General features: G+C 40.8%; 1 protein-coding gene across 1 annotated transcript in view; it reads right to left on the bottom strand.

Moving 5' to 3' along the window:
- Positions 1–1,692: 1,692 nt before the first annotated feature.
- PUDP (pseudouridine 5'-phosphatase) overlaps positions 1,693–27,048 on the bottom strand; it is a 143,404-nt gene continuing 118,048 nt past the window's right edge. Inside the window, exon 4 of the mRNA XM_033950590.1 lies at positions 1,693–4,099. Within this exon, the coding sequence (XP_033806481.1) occupies positions 3,923–4,099 (177 nt within the window). The 3' untranslated portion in view covers positions 1,693–3,922. The remainder of the gene's footprint in view (positions 4,100–27,048) is intronic.

Raw genomic sequence — 27,048 nt, 5'->3', positions numbered from 1 at the left:
TGCAGCTGTGAAAATTCAAGCAGTTTACCATCTGAAATAACATCATTCAGAGTTCAAATACCTGCAATAATCCAGTTCTTCCATAAGAGTTTAGATCCACCAATTTGAATCTTGGAGTTTATCCATAAAGACTGATTTGTTGATTTACTAATTGGAATAGGTGTTAAATTAAGTTACTAATGTTCGTTGATTTACTAATTGGAATAGGTGTTAAGTTACTAATGTATCTCAATGTTTTCCATGTATCAGATACAATTCTGTTATCCTTATACTTTCTTGGCATTTTAATACTAGGAATATGAACTAGATTTAAAGGAAAAAAGAGACGCCACTCCAAATACAGCCAATCCAGAGCATTATCTATGAGTTATGGGAGGATCCTGATGTAAAATATAGGCTTGATGATACCTATAAAAATTTGGAAAATTTACCTCACCCTCCTCAATTGATTTTTGAAGAGATACTAAAGCAATTCTAGGCATTTTACCTAGCCAAAGAAATTTCGTGAGGATACCATTAAGCTTTTTATAAAAGGACCCATGAAAAAAAATTGGTATCATACCCATTTGATAACACACCACAGGCAATATCATCATTTTAATAGTTTGAACTCTTCCCCACCAAGAGAGGTGTAAAGGATTCCATTGCTCGCATAATTCTGTAACTCTTTTTAATAAAAGTTTCTTATTTTCTTTTACTGTCATCTGTATTGCTTTTAATCCGAATACCTAAATATTTTAATCCATCTTCCTTCCATATGAATGGAAAAGAATCAAATAACCTTTTAAAACAATGCACATTTAAAGGAAGAATCTCTGACTTACTTACATAAGAACATAAGAACTTCAATTTATTTTGTATCCTGAAAATTTTCCAAATGTATCAATCAATTCCAATAAACATGGAATGGTAGTTTCTGGATTTCTCAAATAAAGCAGAATATCATCTGCATATGCTGAAACTTTATATTCCATATCTGAATTCAGAATACCCTGTAAACCCCTTTGCTTGTTGAATGGCTAACAATAGGGGTTCTAATACAACATCAAACAGCAAAGGAGATAAAGGACAGCCTTGTCTAACTCCCCTCTGCAAATTAAAACGCTCAGATAAATTATTATTAATATTCAATCTTGCAGAAGGGGAGCTATACAATGTTTTAATCATTTGTATAAATCCAGGACCTATACCAAAGTATATCTTTCTGTCTGTCTCTCTCTCTCTGGCCTCCTGTCTGTCTGTCTTTCTTTTTGTCTCTCTCCCCCTGTCTGTCTGTCTGTCTCTCTTCCTGGCCCCCTTTGCCTATCTGTATCTCTCTCTGGCCCCCTGTCTGTCTGTCTTTTTTTCTCTCTCCTTGGCCCCTGTCTGTCTGTCTTTCTTTCTGTCTCACTCCCTGGCCCCCTGTCTGTCTGTCTTTCTTTCTGTCTCTCTCCTTGGCCCCCTGTCTGTCTCCCTGGCCCCCTTTGCCTGTCTGTTTTTCTTTCTGTCTGTCTCTCTCTATGGCCCCCTGCCTGTCTGTCTTTCTTTCTGTCTGTCTCTCTGGCCCCCTGTCTGTCTCTCTCCCTGGCCCCTTCTGTCTCTCTGTCTTTCTTTCTGTCTCTCTCTCTCTCCCTGGCCCCATCCATATGTCTTTCTTTCTGTCTGGCTCTCTCCCTGGCCTTCTTTGTCTGTCTGTCTTTCTTTCTTTTTATCTCTCTCTCTGGCTCCCTATCTGTCTTTCTTTCAGTCTCTCTCCCTGCCCACTGTCTTTCTGTGTGTCTGTATTTCGTTCTCGTGTGCTGCGATGCTTCAGCTCCAGCCCCCTTCTCCCACCTATCCTTAAATCACTCCTTTTGCTTCCTCCCCAGTCTAAACAACCTCCAACCACAGTCCGGATGCTGAGCGTCGGTATGCCTGCTTCCGTTATTTTTGTGCTCTCCCTGGTCCTGTTAGACGGAATGAGGGTGGGAAGGGGGAGTCGCCATCGTGGTCGCTGCATCCGTGCGTCTAAGTTTAAGGTGCCTCCGCATAATTAGTAGTAGAAGGAGCCAGCGTTGCCAAGGGAGGGCGAAGGGGAAACCGCCGCTGGCTCCTTCTACTGCGCATGTGGAGGCACCTTAAGCATAGACGCACGGAGGCAGGGATCACGGAGTTTGAAGTACACATGCGTGCTAAGGGTTTTATTATGATAGATTGTAGTTGCTTCAAACAGCTGCAAATGTAGTATCTCTTCCTGTGTTTGCCTGGCCTGGACTGTAAACTCCATTTTCATCAAGTCCAAGTTGGTTAAGGTATCCAATTTAGTTGTGATATTAGTTATCTCTTCAAACTTGGTCATTTTAGTCTCCATTCATTGCAGCATTCAAGGAAGCCTCTGTGGGAGCTGATACTATCTCTGCTCTCTTGATTGTAGATATCAGCTGTTCTGCCGTTGATGCTGTGCCCTCGCTTGGAGACCCTGTGTATCAACTTCCTGGATCACAAGTCTCCTGCCCCAGAGCCCTGGTTATAGCTGGACACAGAGGGTTAAGGGTAGGCGGAGGTGAGAGTTATGTTTCAAGACCCAAAAGGGCGATAGGCTCTCCCAAAACTACGGCCAATGGTGGGCTATCCAATCCTCCGGATACTTGTGTCGTCGTTGATAGAGCCGCAAAGAAGTGATCGACAGTCTGCTGGACTGGGGTCGACGCTAGTACCGGCGAGGGTATGGCTCTAATCACCCCCTTCTTTTTCATATGCGGCATACTGGCAACACTACAGAATTACAGAGGTCAAAAAACAGGTAATAAAGTCAGTTAGGGAATCCAGCAGTTGTTAGCTCTTAACTGCGTCCTACTCTCGGCTCACACACCGCCGCCATCTTGACTCCTCCCTCACCGCAGCCTTACATTTTCTCTTAGGAAACATTGATCAGTTCTATTTTCACATCAAGAGATTTCTTAATATATTGTCAAAATATAATAAAAATTTTAAAAAGAGGGCAAGATGGCAGTAACATTATTTCTTCTCTCTCTGGTACAATTATCCCTTGAATACTGTATTTGTTCTAGAGACAACATTCACAGAGGAAATTTAGGGCTCCTTTTACTAAGCCACGTTAGGGCATTAACGCGCGGAATAGCCTGCGCTTAATTGCCGTGCGCGCTAGACGCTAACGCAAGCATTGAGCTGGTGTTAGTTCTAGCCGGGTAATGCGGGTTTAGCGTGCGCTAAAAACGCTAACGTAGCTTAGTAAAAGAAGCCCAAAAAGTAGATGCTTTTAAGGTGGCCAACAAAATAGTAGATAGCCCTCATAAGTTATGCATAAGGAATCTAAGATGTACCGTCTAGAACAGGGGTGTCAAAGTCCCTCCTCGAGGGCCGTAATCCAGTCGGGTTTTCAGGATTTCCCCAATGAATATGCATTGAAAGCAGTGCATGCACATAGATCTCATGCATATTCATTGGGGAAATCCTGAAAACCCGACTGGATTCCGGCCCTCGAGGACCGACTTTGACACCTGTGGTCTAGAATAAGAAGGGAAAGAAGACATACGATACAAAATAGCAGGCAGACTAGAACTAGAATGAAGAACTGAAAGAAGCATTTTCCATAAAAAGGATATATCAGAAACAAGTGAGCATCATATGAAAAAAGGAGATACGTTCAAAGGCAATGTAAGGAAAGCAATTTTTGTTTGAGTGTGGCAGACACCTGAAACAGACTTCCAGCAGAGGCTACAGGAGTCATAACAGATTTAAGATACAAGTGTTCATAGAAAAGGCAACGAATGAAGACGACCACAGTTCAAGACAAACCTGTGGCAGTACAAGCGGATAGACTGGGTCAACCAAATGGTTCTTCAAACATGTACTGAGTGGCACTTTTCAGAAATCTGTTTTCAAAACAAATGCCAAATCACTAGTCTCAATTTTAGACATTTTCTAACACATATGTTGCTTCTTAATCATATGCTGGTAAACCAAATAATTCTGGCTTAAAATCTTCCATGGACTTCAGTGTTAAGGTGGCCTCCTTTGTAAGATTTTGGTCTAGGTTTTCATCAGGAATCATAACCACTTGCATCCCAGCTGTTTGCGCTGCCTTGACCCCATTTGGAGCATCTTCAAAGACAAGGCACTAAGGGGTAAAAAAAAAAAAGAGACAATTTAATAGACTACATTAAGCAACTAGCAAACAAAAAATTAATTAAACCTACTGTATATTTCTGGGTGCCAGGTTTGACTGATAACTAATGGGGTCATTTTATAACTGCCTCAAAAAGATAACAGTATGCAGGGATTTTTCACTCCATGAACTCGGAAGGATTTTCAAAGTCTAAATCTGCAAGCAATTTCATTTTCATAAATTATCCAAGGAAAATCACCTGTACACTTGATAATTTGTGCTGACATATTTTCCGAGTGAAGTTATAGTCCACTCCAAAACACCTCCCCCGTGACAGGGAGAAGTAGGCATGAAATGGTGTTCCCACACAAAGTTACACCCACTGAGAGACAGTGACATAGCCAGATCTGCCATTTTGTGTGCCTACAGTTAAAATGGGTGGGCCTTTCAACTCCCCTTTGCCTCCATCCCTGGATATGGCATCTCTCTAGATCAGCATTGTAGCTAGAGTTATGTTATGTCAGGTTTTATGTTCTGCCTATACCTTAACAGTACATTATATTACATTAGTGACTTTTATTCCCCCATTACCTTGCGGTTCAAGGCAGATTACATAAGAGGTTATCTGGACATTTCCAGAAGAGTTACAGAGTTGAACGGGTTACTTCGGGGGACTGAAGAGCTTCTTGTGGTGTTAGTTTGTTTTGATGGATTTTTTGAATAGCAGGGTTTTTATTTCTTTTCTGAAAGTTTTGTAGTCTGGAGTTGTGGTCAGTAGATTGGATAGTTGGCGGTCTAGTTTTGCTGCCTGCGTGGCCAGTAGGCCATCGTACATTTTTTTGCGTTTGACGCCTCTGATTGGGGGGTGTATGAATGGTGTCTGGGTTGTCATTTGCCTGGTTGTGGTGGTTCTGATAAGGCAGTTGTTTATATAAGCTGGGCTGTCTCCATTCATGGCTTTAAATAGTAGACAGTGAAATTTGAATAGTATTCTTGCTTGTATTGGGAGCCAGTGTGAGTCGAGGTATGCTGTGGTGATATGGTTGTGTTTCATCAATGAATAGATCATTCTCAAGGCTGTGTTTTGTACTGTTTGTAGTTGTTTTATCATGACTGCGGGGCAGGGGAGATAGAGGATGTTGCAGTAGTCTAGAAGTCCTAGGACTAGGGATTGGATCATGAGCTGGAATTGTTTTCTGTCAAAAAATTTTCGGATTTGCCTTAAGTTTCACATGACCGCAAATGATTTCTGTATTGTTTTGTTGATTTGTGGTTGCATGGTACAAAGACGGATTCCATACAAGAGCTGGATCATTTCATCCAGGAGTTACAAAACCATTATATGATATAGACAAATTAACTCCCTCTTTTATCAAACCGCACTGCTAAGCAGTGCAAGCTAAATGCCAAGCTACCCTTAGGAATAGAATATGCGGCTTGGCATTCATACAAGTAAAATAAAACCTTGTCCAGATAATAGGATACGATAAAGAAATAACAATAAGGATATTATACATATCCAATATAGGAAACATTCAGGTCCGGCTTCTCTAACTGGCCTTAAAAGTGGCCATGATCGCATGTCAATCACATGATGGCGCTATTTAGAGAATTGCGCCTCCGGCAAAGATAGGTGACAGAAATGTAGGCCAAGGTTTTCAAGGCCTACATTTCTGGTGCCTATCTTCAATGTGAATAGCGCCTATGTAGCTTTACGGCACCTAATGCCACTTTCAGCATTAGCCACGCCCATAGTGGCATTAGGCACTGGTAGGCACCTCTGGAGGCAAGATTCTGGCACTATTTGTTCTGGCACTATTTGTTTAGGCACCAATAGGCACTTTGAATTTATACTTAAGTTGCATTTCAAACAGCATTTCCCTCTTAACTTAGTCGCCATTAGGATGTCTACCGGGGCCTAAGTTAAGATGCCATTTATAGAATTTGCCTCTCAGAAAATTATCCTTTTCTCATAGTCCCCAAGTAATGGGATTTCACCAAAAAGCAACAGCAAGAAACAAAAAAGGAAATACAATCATTAAAATGGAATAAAACCTAACATGAAGTCTATTTTTTACCAAAACATTTGTACTCCTAAACAGAAGGTTCACTAATCAGAGCAAAGAAAGTTTATTATCAATAAACTGAGCTTTACTGGGTCATAAACTATTTGTCTCCACTACTGAAATTTTATAAAAAGTTTAACTGGAATTCACAAGTAGATAGATGAAGGTAATTTTATCAACACATTTCTACGCACATCATATATACTCGAATATACATTGATCCGAATATAAGTCGAGACCCCCCTTTTCCCCCAAAACAGGAGGAAAAATGGTTGACTCGAATACAAGTTGGGCGGCTTAATATTCAAGTGCTCTGCCTTGTCAGGCTCTACACCCAGCCCCCTCCCTGCCAAGCTCTGCACCCAGTCCTCTTCCCTCCATCCCCTGTCAGGCACTGCACCCGTTCACTTCCTGCCAGGCACTGCACCCAGCATCCTTCCTTCCCTCCCCTGTCAGGCATTGCACCAAGCACCCTTCCTTCTCTCTATCCCTCCCTCCCCTGTCAGGCTCTGCACCCAGCTTAAACAGATAAGCAGGAAGGCATTTAGAATGGCTGAGTTCACAGGTGTGTATATAGATTATATTGGGTGCTTTAACTAAGGTACATTAACAGATTTAGTGTACCTTGGTAAAAGGACCCCCAAATAAGTGAATAACTCAAATACAGACATCTGCATCAATATGAGAGGTGTAACTGTCTGTGCCTGCAAGTATGTTATGATTTTATAAAATAGCACGCCTATATATGCACCTACCTGCCCCCCTTTAACCAGGGGCTCCATTATACAATTATTCTCCAGGCGTACTTTAACTCACAAGTAGGTTGGAAATTTTATAAAAGCCCATTTCAGCCAGTAAAGCACTGTTTTACATACTATGATAATGGCTCTGAAAATTACCCTCCAAATTTAATTGACGAGTACTATACAACTCTGCAGATTCGTGATCATTTCATTTTCAGTTTTTAAAAAATTGTTTATTGTAGTACAATTAATAAAATAAAAATGCAACATTCCAGAAAAAATATGAAACAATACATCTAAATATGATAATATTCCTAGCCCCTATAAAATGTTAAAAGCAAACATTTCTCTTTTCAATTTAAATTACGAGTAAAATATATTTAATAGTTTATATCTAAGATTTGATGGATGCATTTTTGCTCATCATAAAAACACTTGGGGCTCCTTTTACTAAGGTGCGTTAGGGCCTTAACACGTGGAAAAGCGCTTGCTAAATTGCTGTGCGTGCTAGACCTTAACGCCAGCATTGAGCTGGCGTTATTCTAGATGCGTACCGTGCGGTAATTTTGTGCGTGCGCTAAAAATGCTAGCGCACCTTAGTAAAAGGAGCCCTTGATGTGGCTGGCACAGCTTAGTATGAGGTTAGTTCAGATGATTTTTATATGGTCTCATGTATTTTCTACTATGGCACCGTATTCTTGCAATATATTACCAGCAGAGCTAAAATCACTTGAGGACATCTTTATTTTTTAAAAGCTTGTGAAGGCATGGCTATTTACAGAGGCATTTGAAGTATTAGTTTGATATTTACCTTACTGAGCTGTATTGTTTTGCTTTTCAGATGTTTTATTGTGTCTTGCCCAGTCATGTATTGTGATTAATGGGCTAGAAATGATTATAATAAATAATAAATGCATGAAATAAACAGACCAGTCTTTAAAAGGTATTTATCGCTTTAAATTTAATGGACTGAAAATTTTTCTCTTCAAACGTGATTAAAAATGCATGTGGGTTCCATGGCATGTGTACTTTTAGCAGCTGTATTAAAAGAATATGTTGTGGGCATAAGTTCAGGTCAAGAAATGAAAACAGCACACAAACATGAGATTTTTTTTTAAGTATGCAAACTATTTTGCCCGTTCAGCTATCTGTGCAAATAGTAGGTGCAAAGTACATGGATGCTTTTCAGAAAAAGTACTATGCACTTGCTCAAATTCATTGTAAAACATCTATTATTTATTTTTGAAGAGTAAAGAGTCCAAAAGAGAGGTGTCCATAGGCTAAAATACCTCCTGTACTTTACACACAATGTAGGCTACTGAGATTGTCCCTTAAAGAATTAAAAATGTTTGCTTTTCTATGAACTTCCTCCAGTTTTATTATAAAAATCACAAAATGTTAAGTTTAAAAGGGAAAATATTTCCTATTAAGTTCTGCTGGGTTTTAGGTTGACTCAACAATAGTTTATGGATTTTTTTTTTTCCTCCACAAGATGTCATTAAGTAGTAATACAGAAATCATATGTCATGGCACTGTTAGAGGTAGGGCTGTGGAGTCAGAAGCAATTTTGGGTGAAGTTGGAGTCAATAAAAATATACGCTCTAAATTCAAAATAAAAGCTTTTATTTTGAAACTGGAGCACGCATGATTTTATTGCCTCCAACTTCACCTAAAATTGCTTCTGACACCACAGCTATCTATCTGTGACAGATTACATCATCACATACACAATAATTATTACAAACTACAAACATATAAAAATCATAAATCATTTCTCTTTGTACTCAGGCATTAATAATAGCCTTCCCTTTTCCCCACCCTGGTCCAAAGCTCCTCCTTACCTTTTAAAATACAAGGGTATCCCCAGAGCAGCAGAGATTCTTTGACACTGACCACAGATTTCTCACCGCTCTTCCTCTGTCACGGCCTGCCCCGTCACAACTTCCTGTTTATGCTTGAGTGGGCTGCAGCAGAGGAAGAGCACCAAAGCGGAATTGCTGTCATGCTGGTGACCCCCTTGCATTTTAAAAGGTATGGGGGGGCTTCAGACTGGAGGGAAGGATATCCCACCCATGGGGGTCCCCTTGGAGCAGCAGTTTTAAAGGGACAGGTGCTGGATGGGAGGGCATTTGGTGGACCTGGGGGTGGTAGTAAAGAGGGGAGGAGGAGAAGGAAGGGAGAGATGCTAGATGGGATGGCTGTTGGGAAGAGAAAATGAGAGCTGGTGGACCTAGGGGTAGTGGGGAGACAGATATTAGATGGCAGGGCATTTGGTGGGTGATGTGTTAGGGAGGAGAGGTATTTGGGGCTACCTCCTTAATTTCTGCCCTGGGCCCCAACATTCTCCCTCCCCTGAAAGCTGGATCGTACAATTAAAATCTTAAATTGATACAGAACCCTAATATATATATTCCTTTCCTGGATCCAATGCACTGGTAAATATAAATTATATTTACCAGTACTTTAGATCTAGAACCAAAAAAAAAAATATAGTAAAATCTAATATCTGTAGAAGTTGGAAACGGAGACAAAGTTGGAATCAGAGTCAGATGGCAGAAAAATAAAGGACTAATACTAACATGCATTCAGGTGCCACAGCACAATAGGAAAACCACCAAAGATACTTTTATTGCAGTGGAGAAAAGACCTCAGCATCACAGAAGGATATAAAAAATTGTTAATCCTCCAGACATAGCAACTTCAAAATAATATTTAGAGGTGTAGACACATCCTTGGTCTCAAAAACTCCACATTTAGCTATCATTCATTGTTTGAGTCGATTAGTAATCATATAAATAGTATCAAATCTTATCCAAATTAAGGATTTAACGAGCACTCAATTTGATTGATTTTCTACTTTTTGTCAGAAAAATAAAGGAATCAGAGATGGAGGTTTGGTGTGCCAACTTCATAGCACTAGTTAGGGGGTAAATTTAAAGCAGGATGCCTAGATTTGAAATCTACCTACTTGTCAATTTTGAGGCTAAGATTAATAAACCTCATCACAAATTTTATAAAATGCACTCATGGAAACTTACACTGACTTCTGAGCAGGTGGAAATGCACATACTGCCTCTTTTACAAAGCCGCACAGCAACAGCCCCAAAGCCCTTTTAATCTCTATGGGCTTCGGGGCCATTAGCGCGGCTTTGTAAAAGAGGCCGATAAAGTATTCACATACATTTATACTATAAATTGCACCGGCATTTATATATTATAAATTGCACCAGCATTTTTTTTACTTCTCCTTGTCCAAACATACCTAAACGTAGGTTATACAAATTACTTATCTCCTTTTCACTGTTCATACCTTATAAAATTAGCTATACGTTATATACGTATGTTGACTTTGTAATGTGTAAAATAGAGTTGACATGCAGGAAAAATTTCATAAAATACCCTTCTACTTTTTATCCATCTAAGTTACTGTGTTTTAATTATTCTCAATGAATACCATGTTTCTATACAATATACATTCAATACAGACTCTGAATTTATTTTTTTTTAAAGTGCTCTTGTGTATACTCAGCACAGTATATTTCAATCCTACCAAGTCTCCCAAATTGGGCAGAAAACTCCTATTTCAGACTCTTGCCTCCTGCATGTAAGGCAGCAAAGAACAAACTCTTTCTGAACCTAGAAGATAGTTGAAGAATTGAATGTTCTGTGTTATACAGCAGTGGTAGAGAGCAGGCTGGAAGCAATCGTGTTCCCATCTCTCCTTGAAGCTTATTGGTTGGAAAAGGAATGCTTTACCAGTAGGTTGCAGTGGATGGAAGAAGGGAACAGCAGTGCAGGAGAGATACCTAGATTGCCTAGGCTCTTCAATCAGATCTTACATATACACATATGAGAAGGTGTATGTGGGGGAGGTGACAGAGTAGCTGAGAAAAGGGAGGAACTGAAAAAGGGGGTGAGAAAGTGATAATGGGGCTGGGTGAGAATAGGGCAACTTTGTAGAGGAAAGAAAGCAGCAAAGAATAATAATGCTGGAAGGGGGAGAAAACACTGATAAGAGGGAGGGTTGGATGGGGGAGAGAACACTGATGTGAGGGAGGGTAGCAGATGAAAGGATAGTTTTGGCTGAAATGTGGCAGGGAGCAACTAAAAAAGGTAAAAGGGAAGGGCTGGGTAATAGGGAGAAGGTCTATAAGTAGAGTTATGAGGAGAAGACTGAAGAATAGTGATGGGAGAATAGGTACAAACTGTGAGGGGAAAGAGGAATTGATAAAGGGATGTGAGGGGGAAGAAAACTGATGTAGGAGCGGGGGATAGGTAGAAAAAAAAAGATTTAGAGGAGACAAGCCTGTGGTATGAAGAGAAGAAGGTGGAGGATGACTGGGTTAGGGGAAGAGAGATCTGGATGAGAGAAGAAGTGAAAGAAAGGTTTGCAAGGGAAGGTGGAAAATAGTTCTGTTTAGAATTGGTAGAGGAAAGCAGAGGGATAACAGACAATCAGAGTCATGTTGTGAGAAGAGAGGATCAGAGATGGGTGAGGTAGAAGGAAGGGACATGAAAGGATGAGAAGTGTAGAGGAAAGGACAGAAAGGGGTGAGTCTAGAAGCACATCAAAAAAGTTAATCTGCGGTGAGGAGAGAAGCTACAGATAGAGATACGTACACAAAAGAAGGAAAGCAGATTTGATAAACAGTGGCGTACCAAGGGGGGACGGGGGAGGAGGTCCGCCCCAGGTGCAAGGCCCGAGGGGGTGTACAGCTGGCCACTTACTGGGGAATAGGCTGCTGCCGGGGAAAGGCTGCCATTGCCGTCATCAGAAAGAAGCCGGCGCCAAATTCTCCCTCCCTGCTTCTCTTCCCCGAGCCGAGCAACTCTAGCCATCCGACGTCAATTCTGACGTCGGAGAGGACGTTCTGGGCCAGCCAATCGCTGCCTGGCTGGCCCGGAACGTCCTCTCCGACATTAGAATTGATGTCGGGCAGCCAGAGTTGGTCGGCCCGCGGGAAAAGAAGGAGGGCGAATTCGGCACCGGCCTGTTTTCGATGGCCAGTGGCAGCCTTTCCACGGCGGTGATGGCAGCATGGTGGTGGTAGCAGCGGTGGCATGGGTGAGGGAAGAGAGAAAGAAAGAAAGGGGGGAGCCAGGGAGCCAGAAATAAAGCAAGGGGGGGGGGACAGGGATCCAGAAAGAAAGAAAGGGGGCAGGGTGAAAGAAAGAAAAAAATGGAGCATGGGGAAAGAGAGAGAAAGACAGACATAGAGAAAGAAAGGGGGCATGGAGAGAGAAAGAAAGAAGGGGGCAGGATGAACAAAAGAAATGGGGCATGGAGAGAGAGAGAAAGACAGACATACAGAAAGAAAGGGGGCATGGAGAGAGAAAGAAAGAAGGGGACAGGATGAAACAAAGAAAAAGTTGGGGGAGGGAATGAGGTCTGGAGGAGAGGAAGCATACAGGAGGCTGAAAGAAGGGAAGAAATATCGGATGCACAGTCAGAAGAATAAAGTGCAACCAGAGACTGATGAAATTACCAAAGGTAGGAAAATGATTTTATTTTCAATTTAGTGATCAAAATGTGTCCGTTTTGAGAATTTATATATGCTGTCTATATTTTGCACTATGGGCCCCTTTTACTAAACTGCAATAGCAGTTTTTAGCGCAGGGAGCGTCGAGAGCAGCGTGGGGTATTCAGCGCCGCTCCCTGCGCTAAAAAACGCTATTGCGGTTTAATAAAAAGGGAGGGGGTATATTTGTCTATTTTTGTATAGTTGTTACTGAGGTGACATTGCATAAAGTCATCTGCCTTGACATCTTTGAAAACCCGCGGAATATAAATGATAATTAACATTTTCTCTGCGTACAATGTGCTTTGTGTTTTTAAAATTTTATTGTTGGTAGATCATTTTGACTTGGCCATGAAGGTAATGGGGAGGGAGGGGAGCTGCTGAAAGACATCTAGTAATCCTTGCAGGCTTGACTGCAGGGAATTATTTTTGTAAAATCATGTTTTGTTATGTGACTGGCATTATTGAGACTTTAATTTCTATGAATGAATGAATAGAATGAAAATGATATAAAATTACTTGCTTGTTTTTATGTGCGTGCGCTGAAGGAAAGTGGAGAGAGAGAGTGGGCTGAGGACGCTGAAGGGAAATGAGGAAGAGAGAGTGGGGAGAAGACGCTGATTTATAAATTGACAATTGTACAGAATATTGGTTCTTTTTATACTTTAATATAAACAATTCAAGGTTTGTGTGGATGGAATCAGGTGGTTTGCGGGGATGGGGACTGAGCTTATGGGGATTAGTCCAATAAAATGGTATTTTTTTATTTCACATTATTTGTTTTATTTTTATTTCTTAATTTGTAAAGTGGTGATTGTTATGTATCAGTTTTTTCAAATTTACATCTACTGTCTTTATATTTTGCACTGTATTAGAGGACAGGTGTTACTGTTTTTGTGGTGTTGCATTGTATGCAGAGTCTGGTTTCTTGGCAGTTCAGTTTAACTTTTGTCTACATATTTCTATTTTTAGTTTGTGATTATTCCATATTGGGCAAGGGTGTATCTCTGTTCTGTGTGTATGAACAGAACATAGTTTTCAGTTGGCATTGACTACAGGATCAATTGACTGTGCGGGATCTGGCTTGTTTAGTTTTACAAAGTATGTGTTGGTGTTCTAGTGCTCACTGCAGTGTTTAAGATGCTGCCTTTTCCTAGGTACACTCTTGTGCGATATGTGGATTGTTACTAAAAATCATATTTTTCATATTGATGGGGGGGATGTCAAAAAATGATGGGCCCCGGGTGCCACATACCCTAGGTACGCTACTGATGATAAAGAACTATGAAGACAGGAAAATGTGTTAAATGGGAAGAAAAGAAGAAAGAATGAGAGCTAAGAGACAAATGAGAAATCAAACTATAGAGATGCAGAAGTTGAAAATTGTTTTAAGTTCAGTATTTGTTCCCCCTAGCTAGGCTAGATCAAGAGTAGGAGGCTCCCAGGGGTGGGGAAAGTATCTAGAATATATTGTCACCCAGTCGGGCCCGCGAGGGCACTGCGGTGTTCACCGACGGGTGGCAGCACAACCCTGGCGTGGCTCCCAATGAGGGAAGACCCTACATAATAGTTCAGTTCACTGGTGTGTTCACTAAATCAACAGTAGATACACTGCGTATGGTCAAAAGTTTTAATTCAAAACAACAAAGCAGACTTTCTGTCTTAGCACAAAAAAAATATATATCCAAAAGACAATACTTCTGCCCAGGTTCTTGGAAGCTCACCCAGGTAAGTATTATAAAGTTCTTAGTTCATTATATTACAAGGATTCCTGGATTTTAACTTCACTCAATCCCAGTCTTCACCAGGTCCTTAGGTATGAAGCAATCCAAACAAAAACTCCAGTACAATGCAGCACTCCACTCCTGGTGTTGCAGGAACAGGATTGCCGGGTTCACTCTTACAAAAAAGCTTTTCACAAGCACCCACAAAATAACCCAGCCCGAGGTCTTCAGTGAACCCAACCCCAATCCTGTTAGTCCTCAGACTTGCTCCAGTACTCACACCAGCCACACACCAGCTTCTCCCAAAGCTCTCACCCAGCTGGTGTGGAGTAGCTCAATTAGTGTAAAGCACCAGTTCAGTACTGCTTCCAGCCCACTGCTGTGCAACAAAAAAACAGTTTTCAAACACATTCTTTGCCAGGTCCTGGTCATTCAAAATAGTCCCAACAAAAATTCCAAAAACAAAAGAATAATTCATGAGCAGGAAACTGCCACACTCACATCCATGGGTTCCAGGGAATCCACTTCAGGTATTGCCAACTCTGTTATTTCCATTTGCTCCTCTGGAACCTCTTGCTCTGCTGGGCTCTGTGTTACAGGACTTTCCCAGTCCATAGGTTCTGGCTTGGGCGCCTGCCTTTGCCTGGACAGGAGGAACCTTTCTGCCAGTCCTTCCTGAGCTGTCCCTCTCAGACTCTTGGAGAGCTGCTTTAAGGGAGAAGAGCCACTCCCAGTCCTACCTGGCTGAGGTACTGCTTTGGAGGCTCTTTGGCTCCCTCTCAGTTCAGGGGTAAAATTACACTCTGGGAGCTGGTTATATTTCCTCAGGGAGTTTGTTTTGCTGACAGACTTTGGCTCGGTAAAGGGAACTAGGTTTGCATTACCTTCATTCCCCTCAGAATAAGCAGCCCTGTCTTGATTCCTGGTTAGGGGAGTCGGCTTAACCCCTATCCTACGCTTGACAGGGTCATCCTTGGGAATGAGAATGTCACAATATCTATCCCCTCCAACCCTGTGATCAGACTCAAGCAAGGTGAGGGGGACATAATGCTATGTACTGAAATGTCTCTCAAAACTGCTCCTCCTTTGTACCTTTGGTATCTTGTAAAGGTCTGCAACCAGTTTTGTTTTGTACAAGATGTCTGAGCACAGATGTGCATTGAGCATTCCCACCATGCTTAGAGAAACATTACTGCTTGTAGAATTGAATTTGTTAGTTTACCCAGTCTGGAGGCCTTTTGTTTCTCATGGGCACAAGAGCTGTTGCAGATTTATTGGCCGAAATACAATGTACTCTATACCTAACAGATTGTAAATGATGATACTGCAGGAACATTACATGTAAAACAATTTTCATGGTTTCAATACCGAGTTATTCTTCTGTGAAAACCTCATATAGATATTTGCAACTCTCGAGGTGTCTGGACAGTCATGAACATACTTAAAGTAACACAACTAGTTTAGTAACTATGATTGCATTTGCATTTCTAAACATAAGGCATTCTTCTTAGCTGACATCTCAATTAAAAAATATAATACAATGATTTATGGAGATAAACTCCATTGTTGAGTTAGAGAAATTAATCAAATACATTTCTTAGCATCCATGAAGTCTCAAAAATATATATATTTCAAAAAGGTTGGGTACCATTTTAATCTAAAATCTTTAAATTTCAAGGGCTAAGTAATTAAGAACAATTGATTCATTTTAAAGAAGACATCTATTTATTTATTTAACATTTTTCTATACCGCTTAAGAACTAAATGGTATTTAAGAACTGTCAGGTGTTAAGGCTCTTTGGTTTGCACTAAACTAGTGGCTTTACGACTGCTGTTTCTCCTTTCTCTATTCTTCTGTTCGACAACAAGTGGTTTGGCAAGACCTCTTCTTCACTATTCCTGCTCCCATTTCTCATACAGGGCTGCCTCCTAGAGGTAGGAGAGGCCTAAGGAATTCTATGTCAGTTCACGTTGTTGTAAAGCAGGACTGAAAAACAGCCAAGAGCATTGTGGGAATCAAAGGGCTGCAGGTGACTCTGTTAAAACAATTTTTTCCTGTAATCATGTTTATGACTGAGTTTCCCTGAACAAGGCTCACTCACAGAAGTAGGGGTGCAATATTCCGTATTTATCGTTTCATAAGAGACACTTTTTACTCCCCAAAAAGTGGGTGGAAATCTAGGTATGTCTTATGGAAAGAATATAACAAATTTTTAACACCCCCTCCATGTACCTTTTTAAAATTCTGGTGATCCAGCACTGTATCGGCAGGAGCTTTCCATGCCCCTCCCTCACTGGACAGTTGCCTCCTCATCTCTTGCAGTAGGCACAAGTTTTTCATGCTCCTGCCTGGTCCTGAGCCGCTCTATGACTGGCTGCCGTTAGTTCTCGTGGGACTCACAATTATCGCTGGCTGCTTAGCCTGAAGGAGAATCATAACCACAACCTCTGAATAATCCTTCTGAATCAAGGCTGCATGCTCAAGAGCCATGCCGTAAGACCATTAGCATTCCAGCTTCTCCATCGGAACCAGGCCTCAACTGAGAAGCCCTGAATAAATAGGCAACTTCGGGGGCTTGCCTCTCTGTAGATGCACCAGGTCCGTGTACCAAGGGATGCACTGGGAAGGGAATTGCCTGTCATTCTTCAGAGGTGGGCCTGCTGGCCGAAGGAAGTATGCATCCCTCTGGCTGGCCTTTCTTCATTAAAGATACGAGGGTGTGTGTGTGTGTGTATGTGGGAGTCTTAGGGGTGTGGGTTGGGGGGTCTAGAGGCTTGGAGGTTTCTGGGGGGTTCTGGAGGTTTGGGGGTATCACTGGTTGGGAGGTGGTGGAGGTTCTGGGGAGGTGGAGGCAGGAGGGAATGGACATGCCTCCTGCCAGGCTACTTTCCAGGGGGGTCAGGGGTGTGTGAGGTATGGTGGCACAAGAGAGTGGGCACCCCTCCTGCTGTCAAACATTCTGGAGGGGGGGGGTGGAAGTAGGATAGAATGGGCATCCCTCCTGCTGGGTTACTTTCCAGGGGGGGTGTCAGGGATCACGGGCCAGCAGCAGGAGGAAGTGGGCATCCCTTCCTCTTGCCAATTTCAGGAGTACTTGTCGGGGGTCCCCTGCCGCAACCGCTCAGATGATTGCTGCATGGGTATTTTCGCCCTGATCAGCTGAGCTGGCAAGTCTCCCTGAAGCCTCTTCTTCAGTGGAGGCCTGCCAGCTCAGCTGATTGTGGATTCCCCTGCGACAATCAGCTGATGGCAAGGGATCCCTCAATCAGGCAGGCACGATTCTGTAACCGGCACCCACGACATGGGTGCTGGTTAGAGAATTGTAGGCATCTGTCCATTAGGGCAGACACGATTTTGTACAGGACACTGGTGTGTGATTCTCAGCTGTTTCTCAGGCGTCTGCTGAGACCAGTGTCCAATACAGAATCTGCACCTAATTGTATACTTAAATAGCAAAGGAACAGATTCTTTGGCATAAATAAACAGACTAATTCCACAATCCTGATCAGGGTAACTAGAGCAGCCACAAATATTTTCAATAAGAAAGGGACGAGAATGGATCCCTGTGTACCCCCTTAGACTAGTGGAGAAGACAATGAATGAGCCTTGTTATAAAATCAATTGAAAAACAGAAAATAGTGATGCCTACTGGTTATAATGTACAACCAATAAAAGATATCAGTGTCCATGAACTACTGATCACTTTTTTTGATATCTCGCCTATCATTACGTCTAGTCGGTTTACAATAGGTTAAAACAAAGTAATCATAATCATAATAATTTATTTTCTTATATACCACCCTTCCAGTAGTTCTGGGCGGTTCACAGCAAGAGAAACTGCGACATTTCAGTGAAAAAATACAATATAGAACACGTATTACTACTTTAAATACAACATCAGTAAAAAACAATTCAATTAAAATACAAATTCCTAGATAAAATTGACCATTAAATGCTATTAAAAAAAGTTAACATAACATAACCCCCCTAAAAAAAAAAAAATCCAAAAACAAACCATCACACTAGGAGAAATAAACAAAAGAACATATTAATTAGAGATACAAGAGTGTGTGTGTGTGTGTGTGTGAGGGGGGGGGGGGTTACGGGAAAAATACAATATTCAAATGAATACAAATTTTAAAGGGCTTACACAGTGGGAGAGGGTAAGGATACAGTATTGCACTACTACGGAACAAATAATTTTTAAAGTGCAAAGGCATCCTTAAATAGAGAGGTCTTTAGATTTGTCCTGTACATGGGTAAGGAGGTTTCATTCTTGATATAGCTAGGAAGAGCATTTCATAAAGTAGGAGCTACTACAGAAAAGATTGTTTTTCGAGTTGTGTCATACAATATATGGCATAGTGAAGGAATTGAGAGATTTTGTTAGGAAGATCATTATAGCTGCAATGTTGTCCGAGCGATTAATAGTCTGCAAATGAACGCAGGTGTGTTTTCTTGTTTTGAAAACAAGAAGTATAATTTTAAAGGAGATGCAGTGGGGTATGGGCAACCAGTGAGCATGTTTCAAGAGAGGAGTAACATGATCATATTTTTTTGCCTTGTAGATGAGATTAACCGCAGTGTTTTGTATTATCTGGAGACGTCTGATTTCTTTTTGGTTTATACCACGGTAAAAGGAAATGCAATAATCTAGATGTGTTATAACTAGAGAGTGAATGAGGTTGTTAATGGACTTTTGATCTAAAAGACCTACGGATCATTTTTAACTTATAAAAACATTTTTGGACTACTGAGTTAATGTGTTGGTGATAGGATAGTTTGTCGTCTAATAATTTGATGCCTAATAATTTGATTCTGGTGTTCTTTTTGAGTGTTCATCTTATGCAGACAGGGGCATTTGTATTTATTTTTTCACTGCAGGAAAAGATCATGATCTTGGATTTTGGGATATGCAGAGAAAGCATATTATCATTGAGCCAAACGTGATCACCCTCATTCATATCATTAGTTAATCTTTTCTACTAGTTCTATGATACAAAATTAATTTCAAAAGGATCAACTTGTTCTCTTAGTGACCTCTAACAACAACAACAACAAACGTACATATGATTCAGATGTGTTTCACTGGCTGACAATTTGTAAAATAATAGTTGCCATGACAATATAGAAAAAATGTAGAGCAGAAATGCAAAGTAAAATATTCTTTCATCTTTCTTTTCTCTTTATAATACTGTCTTGTTCTACCAATCATTATTTGGAACCAACAAGCTCAAACTAAAAAAGCTTTCCTTAGAAAGTTAATAATGCAATCCTAATTAATTGCTTCCTATTGTTTAAACAGTTGGTTTATTTGGCTTCCTTCTGTTTATCTACTCACATACCGTAAGTTATACACTTTGACTTTATAAAACATTGTCCCTTTTTATGAATCAGGCCCTTATTATTTTAAATATAATATAGAATTCAAATATCACTAAGAACACCACATTTATTATACTTCAAATATATCTTAGAATTGACATGTAGGGACCAATTTTTCAAAATTTAAATATATCGAAAATGGTCTAAAAACAGGAATTTTGGTTTATATTTGAGTCCCCAGCTGATGACAAGTGCTTTTGTCCTCTCCTCCCCACCCACTACTGTGCTCCTGGCATTCCTGATGTTCTCTCGCCTCTCTTAAAGTCCTGGTCATCCAGTGGCGAGCTGGGGCAGGAGTGCTCCTCCTACACTCCTGTCCATGTGGTCTCTTTACTGAAAACGGCTGCCTCATGTTTCAGCAGCAATCTTGCAAGATTGTCGTGGGAACTAACAGCAGAGATTTTTGGCACAGGCTGCAATGAGCAGGAGGAGGATTTTTCCTGCTCTAGCTCACCACCAGGGCAGGACACCTTGGGGAAGGAAGGGAAGAGGAATATGGATGCTACGGGAAAGGAAGGGAAGGGAGGACAGAGAGAATTACTTGACTATAAACCATTGGTATATATTTTAGTTAACATTTCTCCCTTTTTCAGGGGAAAATGTTCTTGGTTTATATCTGAATGGGTTTATATTCAAGTATATACACTTCTCCCTCAGTATTCGTGGGGATTAGGGGCAGGGGCAGAGCTGGACTTCAAAATGTGAAAAGTTGTGAATAACTTTGTGCCGGCTCTGACCCACCCCCGGAGCTTACCTAGTGGTCTCTGAATCCAATCGCCTCCTTCCGTGCATGTTTAGAGTTTGCAGAGGCCAGTGCGGGTGCTTCGGTCTCCTCTTTTCCGGCTTCGGTGTCGGTCTGGGCAGAGCAAAGATCATTCCTCTCTGGGCTGGGCAGCCTGTGCCGGCCTTACCTGGTGGTTTAGCAGGCTTTCGGGGCAGGAGCAATCTTCCTACGCTCCTGCCCCGTGCAGATTGCCAAAAGGAAATGGATTCCGTGAGCTCCCATAGTCTCTCGAGACTATGACGGGAGCTCACGGTAGCCATTTCTTATTGGTGTTCTGCACGGGCAGGAGAGTAGGAAGATTGCTCCTACCCCGAAAACCCGCTAGACCGCCAGGTAAGGTTGGGATGCCGGGGGAAAGGCGGGGGAAGGTCCAAATTGAAGCTTTTTTTTTCCCCAAAAAAATCTTGAATAACCAAATCCACGGATGCTGAAACCGTGGATTCGGAGGGGGAAGTGTATAGTAATTATGGCTTTAGAAAATCTTTTTAAAAATTTAGAACACATAGTAAAATCCTCACTATTTTTCTGTAATGAAGGATTTACAGTATGTCATCAAGGTGCATATATACTAAAAAAAAACGTTAAAAGAGACACAATGGGCCTGATTCTCCAAAGTGCGTCCCAATTTAGGCAGTTGTAGGCGTCCTACAGCTGTCTAATCAGCCAATCGGGATGCACGTTTTTTAAAAAAATGCTCCCCAGGCAGGCTAGAGCCTGGGCCAATCAGGCCTTAGATTAAGTGGGGATGGGTGGACCCGCTATGCCTAAGGCCTGATTGGTCCAGGCTTCTAGAGCCTGGGCCAATCAGGCCTTAGGCTTCGGCGGGATGGGCCGGGAAGGGGCGGGCCCGCCTCATTTCGACGAGGCGGGCCTGCTGGCTGGACGGACAAGACCGTCTGACCAAAAGAAAAGGTTAGTTTGGTGGGGTGGAGGTTTAGGGGCTGTTAGCATCGGGGGGGGGGGGGGAGGGTGCGTCTTCGGGCAGGAGGGATTGGGCACCCTCCTGCCAGTGATCGATATTGTCGGGGGGGGGGCATCTTCTGGCAGGAGGGTTTGGGCACCCTCCTGCCAGCGATCGATAGTGTCGGGGTGGGAGGGAGATCGGTAATGTTGGGGGGGCGGTTGGTAGTGTCGGGGGGGACGGTCGGTAGTGTTTGGGCACCCTCCTGCCTGCAATCGGACAGGGGGCCGCGGCCCGCTATACTTATAGCGGCAGAGAGATCCCTTGCCGCGATAAGTGTAGCGGGCCATGTCTAATCTAACCCGATTCGCTAACCAGCGTCTGTAACATGGACGCCGGTTACAGAATCAGGGTTTAGTGTAGGCCCGATTCTGAATAGGACACCTCTCCCAGGCGTCCTATACAGAATCAGGGCCAATAGGAATACTGGAACATTTTTTTGGTTGGAGGAGCCAAACAGACCAATCCCCAGCCTTGCTCCTAAACTCTCTAATACTGTGCTTGGCAAAATAGTATGGGTCACTAGGCCCTGAAGACATTTCACTGCCTATGCCAAAAAGTGTATGCTTTTGACTTTCATATTCATACACTAAGGGCTCCTTTCACAAAGGTGCGTTAGGGCCTTAACACATTGAATAGCGCGCGCTAAAATGCCCTATGCGCTAGCTGCTACCGCCTTCTCTTGAGCAGACGGTAGTTTTTCGGGTAGCGTGCACTAATCCGGTGCGTGCACTAAAAACGCTAGTGCACCTTTGTAAAAGGAGCCTTAAGATTGTTGCACTTGGTATGTGTTACAATAATGCATGCTGAAATTGGAAAAGATAGAAAATGTGCATTCATTTCTTGTACAAGGAGTAGGAGTGCTAACTCAAACAAGGCACAATTTTTGATTCACTCAAAGCAGATACAATATTGAATGAATGTGAGCTATTTAGTACTGAGCAAATCCAATATGAACATTTTTATCATAAGCTCTCCACCCATTTGTGGTCTGTAAATATAGAGAAAAATAGTTATATTCTTTAAATTGTGCATTTTTTATTCTCTGTTTTTTCTGTATCAAGAATTATTTTGGGGGGAATGTAAATTGAAATGTATTACCAATAAAGAAAAAAAAATCATAATTGAACAATTGCCCATGATGACAATAACTGTATTAAGCATGATAAGTGGTGGTGGGGCGCATAAACCAATATGTATGAGACACCCCCTGCCTGGGAACCTGGAAAGACATTAAAAAATATCTATATCTATATATATATATGTAAAATATAAAATGAAGGATATAAAAATGCTTCAGAGTTACAGTAATTCCATAATCGAATACCTTCACATTAAAATCAATCTTAAACAAAAAATTGACCTTCTTTTTTTTTTTTTTTTTAAGTTCAATAATTTTTATTAAGTATTTTAAAGGATACAAGAATCATTTAAAGTACATAGAAACAAAATAAAGCTTTCTGTATATAAAATATATAAATCTATGTTTAACTGTATAGGAGCAAAGGCTCCAATTATTAAAAATGTATGTAAGGGATATATAAGATAAAGATGAGAGAGAGCAGTAAAGAAAAAGGAAAGAAAAATGAAAGAGAGAAGAGAGGAGAAGAAAAGGATAACAGGAGTGTCTAAGAAGATGAGCGTACATAGGAATCTAAGAATGACCATGGAGATTTGTTGTATTTCAAGTTCATGCAGGTTCGGAATGTAACTCTCTTCTCATATGCATAGGATTCAAATCTATGATACATACTCAGAGAGTTCCACCAAAAGGTATAATCTAATAGCGAGGGTGATTTCCAATTTTTTAGAATGTGCATGAGAGCAGTCACCAACATGGTATCAATGAGTTTAGGTGGACAATTTGATTGTGTGAAACATGGGTGTTGAGAGCGAAGGATTACAATGTCTATAGAGATTTCTTCTGAGCAGTTAGTAATAGATTGTATGGTGTTCCAGACGTAGGTCCAAAAAGAGCGGACTAGAGTACAATGAAATAACATATGATCAAGAGTTCCTTCCTCTTTCAAACAGTTCCAGCAAACAGAGTCTTGCTTTAAGTTAGCTTTCCACATGCGAAGTGGGGTCCATATTGCCTGCCACATAAGAAAGTACATTGATTGTGATACTCTAGAAGATAAAAGCGGGCGATTTGTTGATGACCAGAAAAGCTCCCAATCAATGTCAGAAAGCGGAGTGGTAAGTATAGCGTCCCAGTGCTTCATAGAGTGAGGTGAAAAAGTGAAGGAGTGATCTCTTAAAATACTGTAGAAGGATGATATCGCCTTGCCTTTTAATAGAGACAGAGAAGACCAGTTGTAAATAGTATTTTTGGAAGTCATATAGTCAAATCGTATATGCAAAGACGGCAACACTCCAGTGAGAGAACGCCATTGTGAATAAGTAGAAGGAGGCAGCGAGTATGTAGAGCACAGTATATCGAATGAAATTAACGAGTTGAGGGTAGACAATTGATGGACAAACCATATACCTGCCCGCTGCCACCTTTTCCATGATAGAGATTTGTCGTGATTTTGAATTTTGGGATTGTTCCAAAGGGACATGAGTGGACTAACATTAACTGAGATTTCAGTCAATGTATCTATAAGATAAAGAGCATGCTGCGTTGCACCCAATAAAGAGTATCTCTTTAAGTGCCTTGGTATTGACACCGTTAGTAAGCATGAGATGTGTAAAGGCGTACATAAAAAACATTCCATTTCAAACCAGGCAGGAAGATTTTGAGTGGGAAGATTTTGAGTGGAGGAGTTAGTGAGCCAGTAAGCTCCATATTTGGCTAATGAAGCAATATAATAGTGATAGAAATCAGGAAAGTTGAGACCACCGTTGATCTTAGAGGCTTTCAGTTTGGCGAGAGCAATTCGAGGTTTTTTCTTGTTCCAAATGAATTCAGATATTTTCATATTTAGCCAATGAAATAATGATTTCCGGCATAACAGAGGGAGCATAGAAAGGATATAATTAATTTGAGGGGCCAGAGTCATTTTGATGGATGCAATTCTACCCCACCAGGATAAAAAGAGTGGAGTCCATCGAGATGTAGTGTTTAGAACTAGATTTTTGACTTTAGATATATTAAGATCTTGAGCATGAACCGAATCTTTATGTATTAAAATCCCCAAGTATTTCACAGCTTCATGTGACCATGAGAAAGGAAAATGAGCCAAATCTGATGGAAGTATATTGTCATTTAGAGGGAAGATCTCTGATTTCTCCCAATTAACAGAGTATCCGGAAAGGAGGGAGTATTGAGTGATAATATGAATAAGATTGGGAAGGGAGAGTAAAGGGTCTCTCAGAAAAAGTAAAACATCATCAGCATAAGCTGCTAATTTGAAATCTCGATCAGAGGAGGGAATACCTTTAATTGAGGGACTTTGTCGTATAGCTGAAAGGAGTGGCTCTAATACTAAATTAAATAGCAATGGTGAGAGAGGACAGCCTTGTCGAGTACCTCTATGAAGGGGAAATTTATTGGATAAAGAATTGTTAATCCTAATACGAGCTGTGGGTTGATGATATAGCGTTTTTATCCAGTTTGTAAAAAATGGGCCAAAATTATACCACTTCAGGACACGGAAAAGGAAAGGCCACTCCACTCGGTCAAAGGCTTTTTCAGCATCAATAGCTAGGTCTATTACAGGGTCTGACATTGTTTTAGCATGAGCGTTAATATAGTGAAATAGGCGCAGGTTGTCTCCTATATATCTTTGTTTAATGAACCCTGTTTGATCTTTATGTATAAGCAGTGGGATTATTTTGGTAAGTCTTAATGCAAGTAATTTTGCCATTATCTTGTAGTCTAAATTGAGGAGAGAGATGGGGCGAAAGTTTTTAACTAAAGTTTTTAAACTACTATATATCCCTCCCCCAATTGATCATTCAAGATTGACACTCTTCCATAACCTACTCTTTGAATTCTGTTCAACTTCTAACTGCCCAGTCATATTGGGAGATTTCAATATTCATTTTGATAACCTCAATAATCCGAATACCTCAGACACCATAAATTTCTTTAAAGAATTAGATTTACAAACAGTGATTCATGAACCCACGCACCAGGCTCAACATATACTAGACATGATCTTAACACCTACTGCTCAATCTATCACTCACTCAGCTCCAAACATCCTTCCAGTTCCATGGTCTGACCATAGTGTGATCTCTCTTAACTTTTATCTTACAGAACCTTTTCCCTCAAATCTTTTCTCTGAAACTAAAAAATTCTCATACAGAGACTTCTCCAAACTAGAGATCTCCGATTTTTCACCATATTTCAGTCCTTCTACAACCTTTCCAAAATTTACAACCATCGAAGAACAACTTCAATTTTGGAACTTAACCCTAGAATCCATCATAAACACTAAAATACCGTTAATCACAAAAATAGAATCTACTCGAATACAAAAAATCCTTGGTATTCCAAAGAATTGTCTCAACTAAAAACACAACTTCGCGCCTCAGAAAGGAAATGGCGTTCCTCTAAAACATCTATTAATCTCCAAAAATTCAATGACAACGCTTCTTACTATAAAAACAAAATTACTCAAACAAAAAAATCTTATTTTAGTAACAAAATTCAAAAAGCTAAAAACACCTCGGCCTTATTCAAAATTTTAAAATCTATTAATCCAGAAACAAAAATGAAAACATCTAATCAAAAATCAACCTTAACAGCACAGGAACTAGCAGATTATTTTTGCCAAAAGATTGCCAAGATTAGACAAAACTTTGCAAATACCACATCAATCGTACCTGCATCGGAAAACATAAATAACGTTATTCCTACAGCTAAATGCACAAATCTCAAAACACCATCCTTAGGGGAATTAGAAGGACATCTCAAATCAATTAATTTAAAAGGCTCTCCTCAAGAAATTATCCCTCCGTTCTATTTAAAGAAATTTTTTCATTGCGTCGGTCCTTTTATTCTTTCTTTTATCCAAAACAGCTTTCTTTCTGCAACTGTGCCCACCTCTTGGAAAACCTCAGTTGTCACGCCAATAATAAAAAATTATAAATCTAGTCAAAATGACACATCCAATTACCGCCCCATCTCCAACCTACCTTTTCTAATGAAACTATCCGAAAAACTAGTTTTTGAACAACTTTCAGAGTTTGTCGAATCCTCGAACGCTCTTCACCCCAACCAAACCGGATTTCGAAAACATCATAGTACCGAATACTCACTGATCGGTCTCGTAAAGAAAATCCACTATTATTTAGACCACCACAAATCTGTAGCTCTTTTCTCGTTAGATCTATCGGCCGCATTCGATACTATTGATCACGAACTCTTATTAAATCATATGCAATCATTAGGCATTGAAGGCCAAGTTCTAAAATGGTTAACTTCTTTCTTATCAGACCGCATTTCCCGAGTTAAATTCAATGACGTCTATTCTTCAAACTATTCTTCAACCTATGGGGTACCACAAGGATCAATACTATCACCTCATCTATTTAACATTTTTCTATCTCCTCTTCTTACTATCTCACAATCACTAGGTTTTACAACATTCTCTTACGCAGACGATATCCAACTTATACACCCCTTCAATCCAGAAAAAGATGAAGAAATAAAAGCCATCAATGACAAACTAGAATTAATACAAAATTGGCTAAGCTGTAATAAACTAGCTCTGAATATTCAAAAATCAAAAACAATGCTTTTCACTTGGAAAGGAAACTTAATACCAAATATACCATTCACCCTAGATAATACCCCTCTAGAATCTGTACCCAAACTGAAAATTC

This window comes from Geotrypetes seraphini, chromosome 6 (genome assembly GCF_902459505.1).
Source record: "Geotrypetes seraphini chromosome 6, aGeoSer1.1, whole genome shotgun sequence".
In the NCBI taxonomy this organism is placed as follows: domain Eukaryota; kingdom Metazoa; phylum Chordata; class Amphibia; order Gymnophiona; family Dermophiidae; genus Geotrypetes; species Geotrypetes seraphini.
This window is presented reverse-complemented; position numbering and strand designations above follow the sequence as displayed.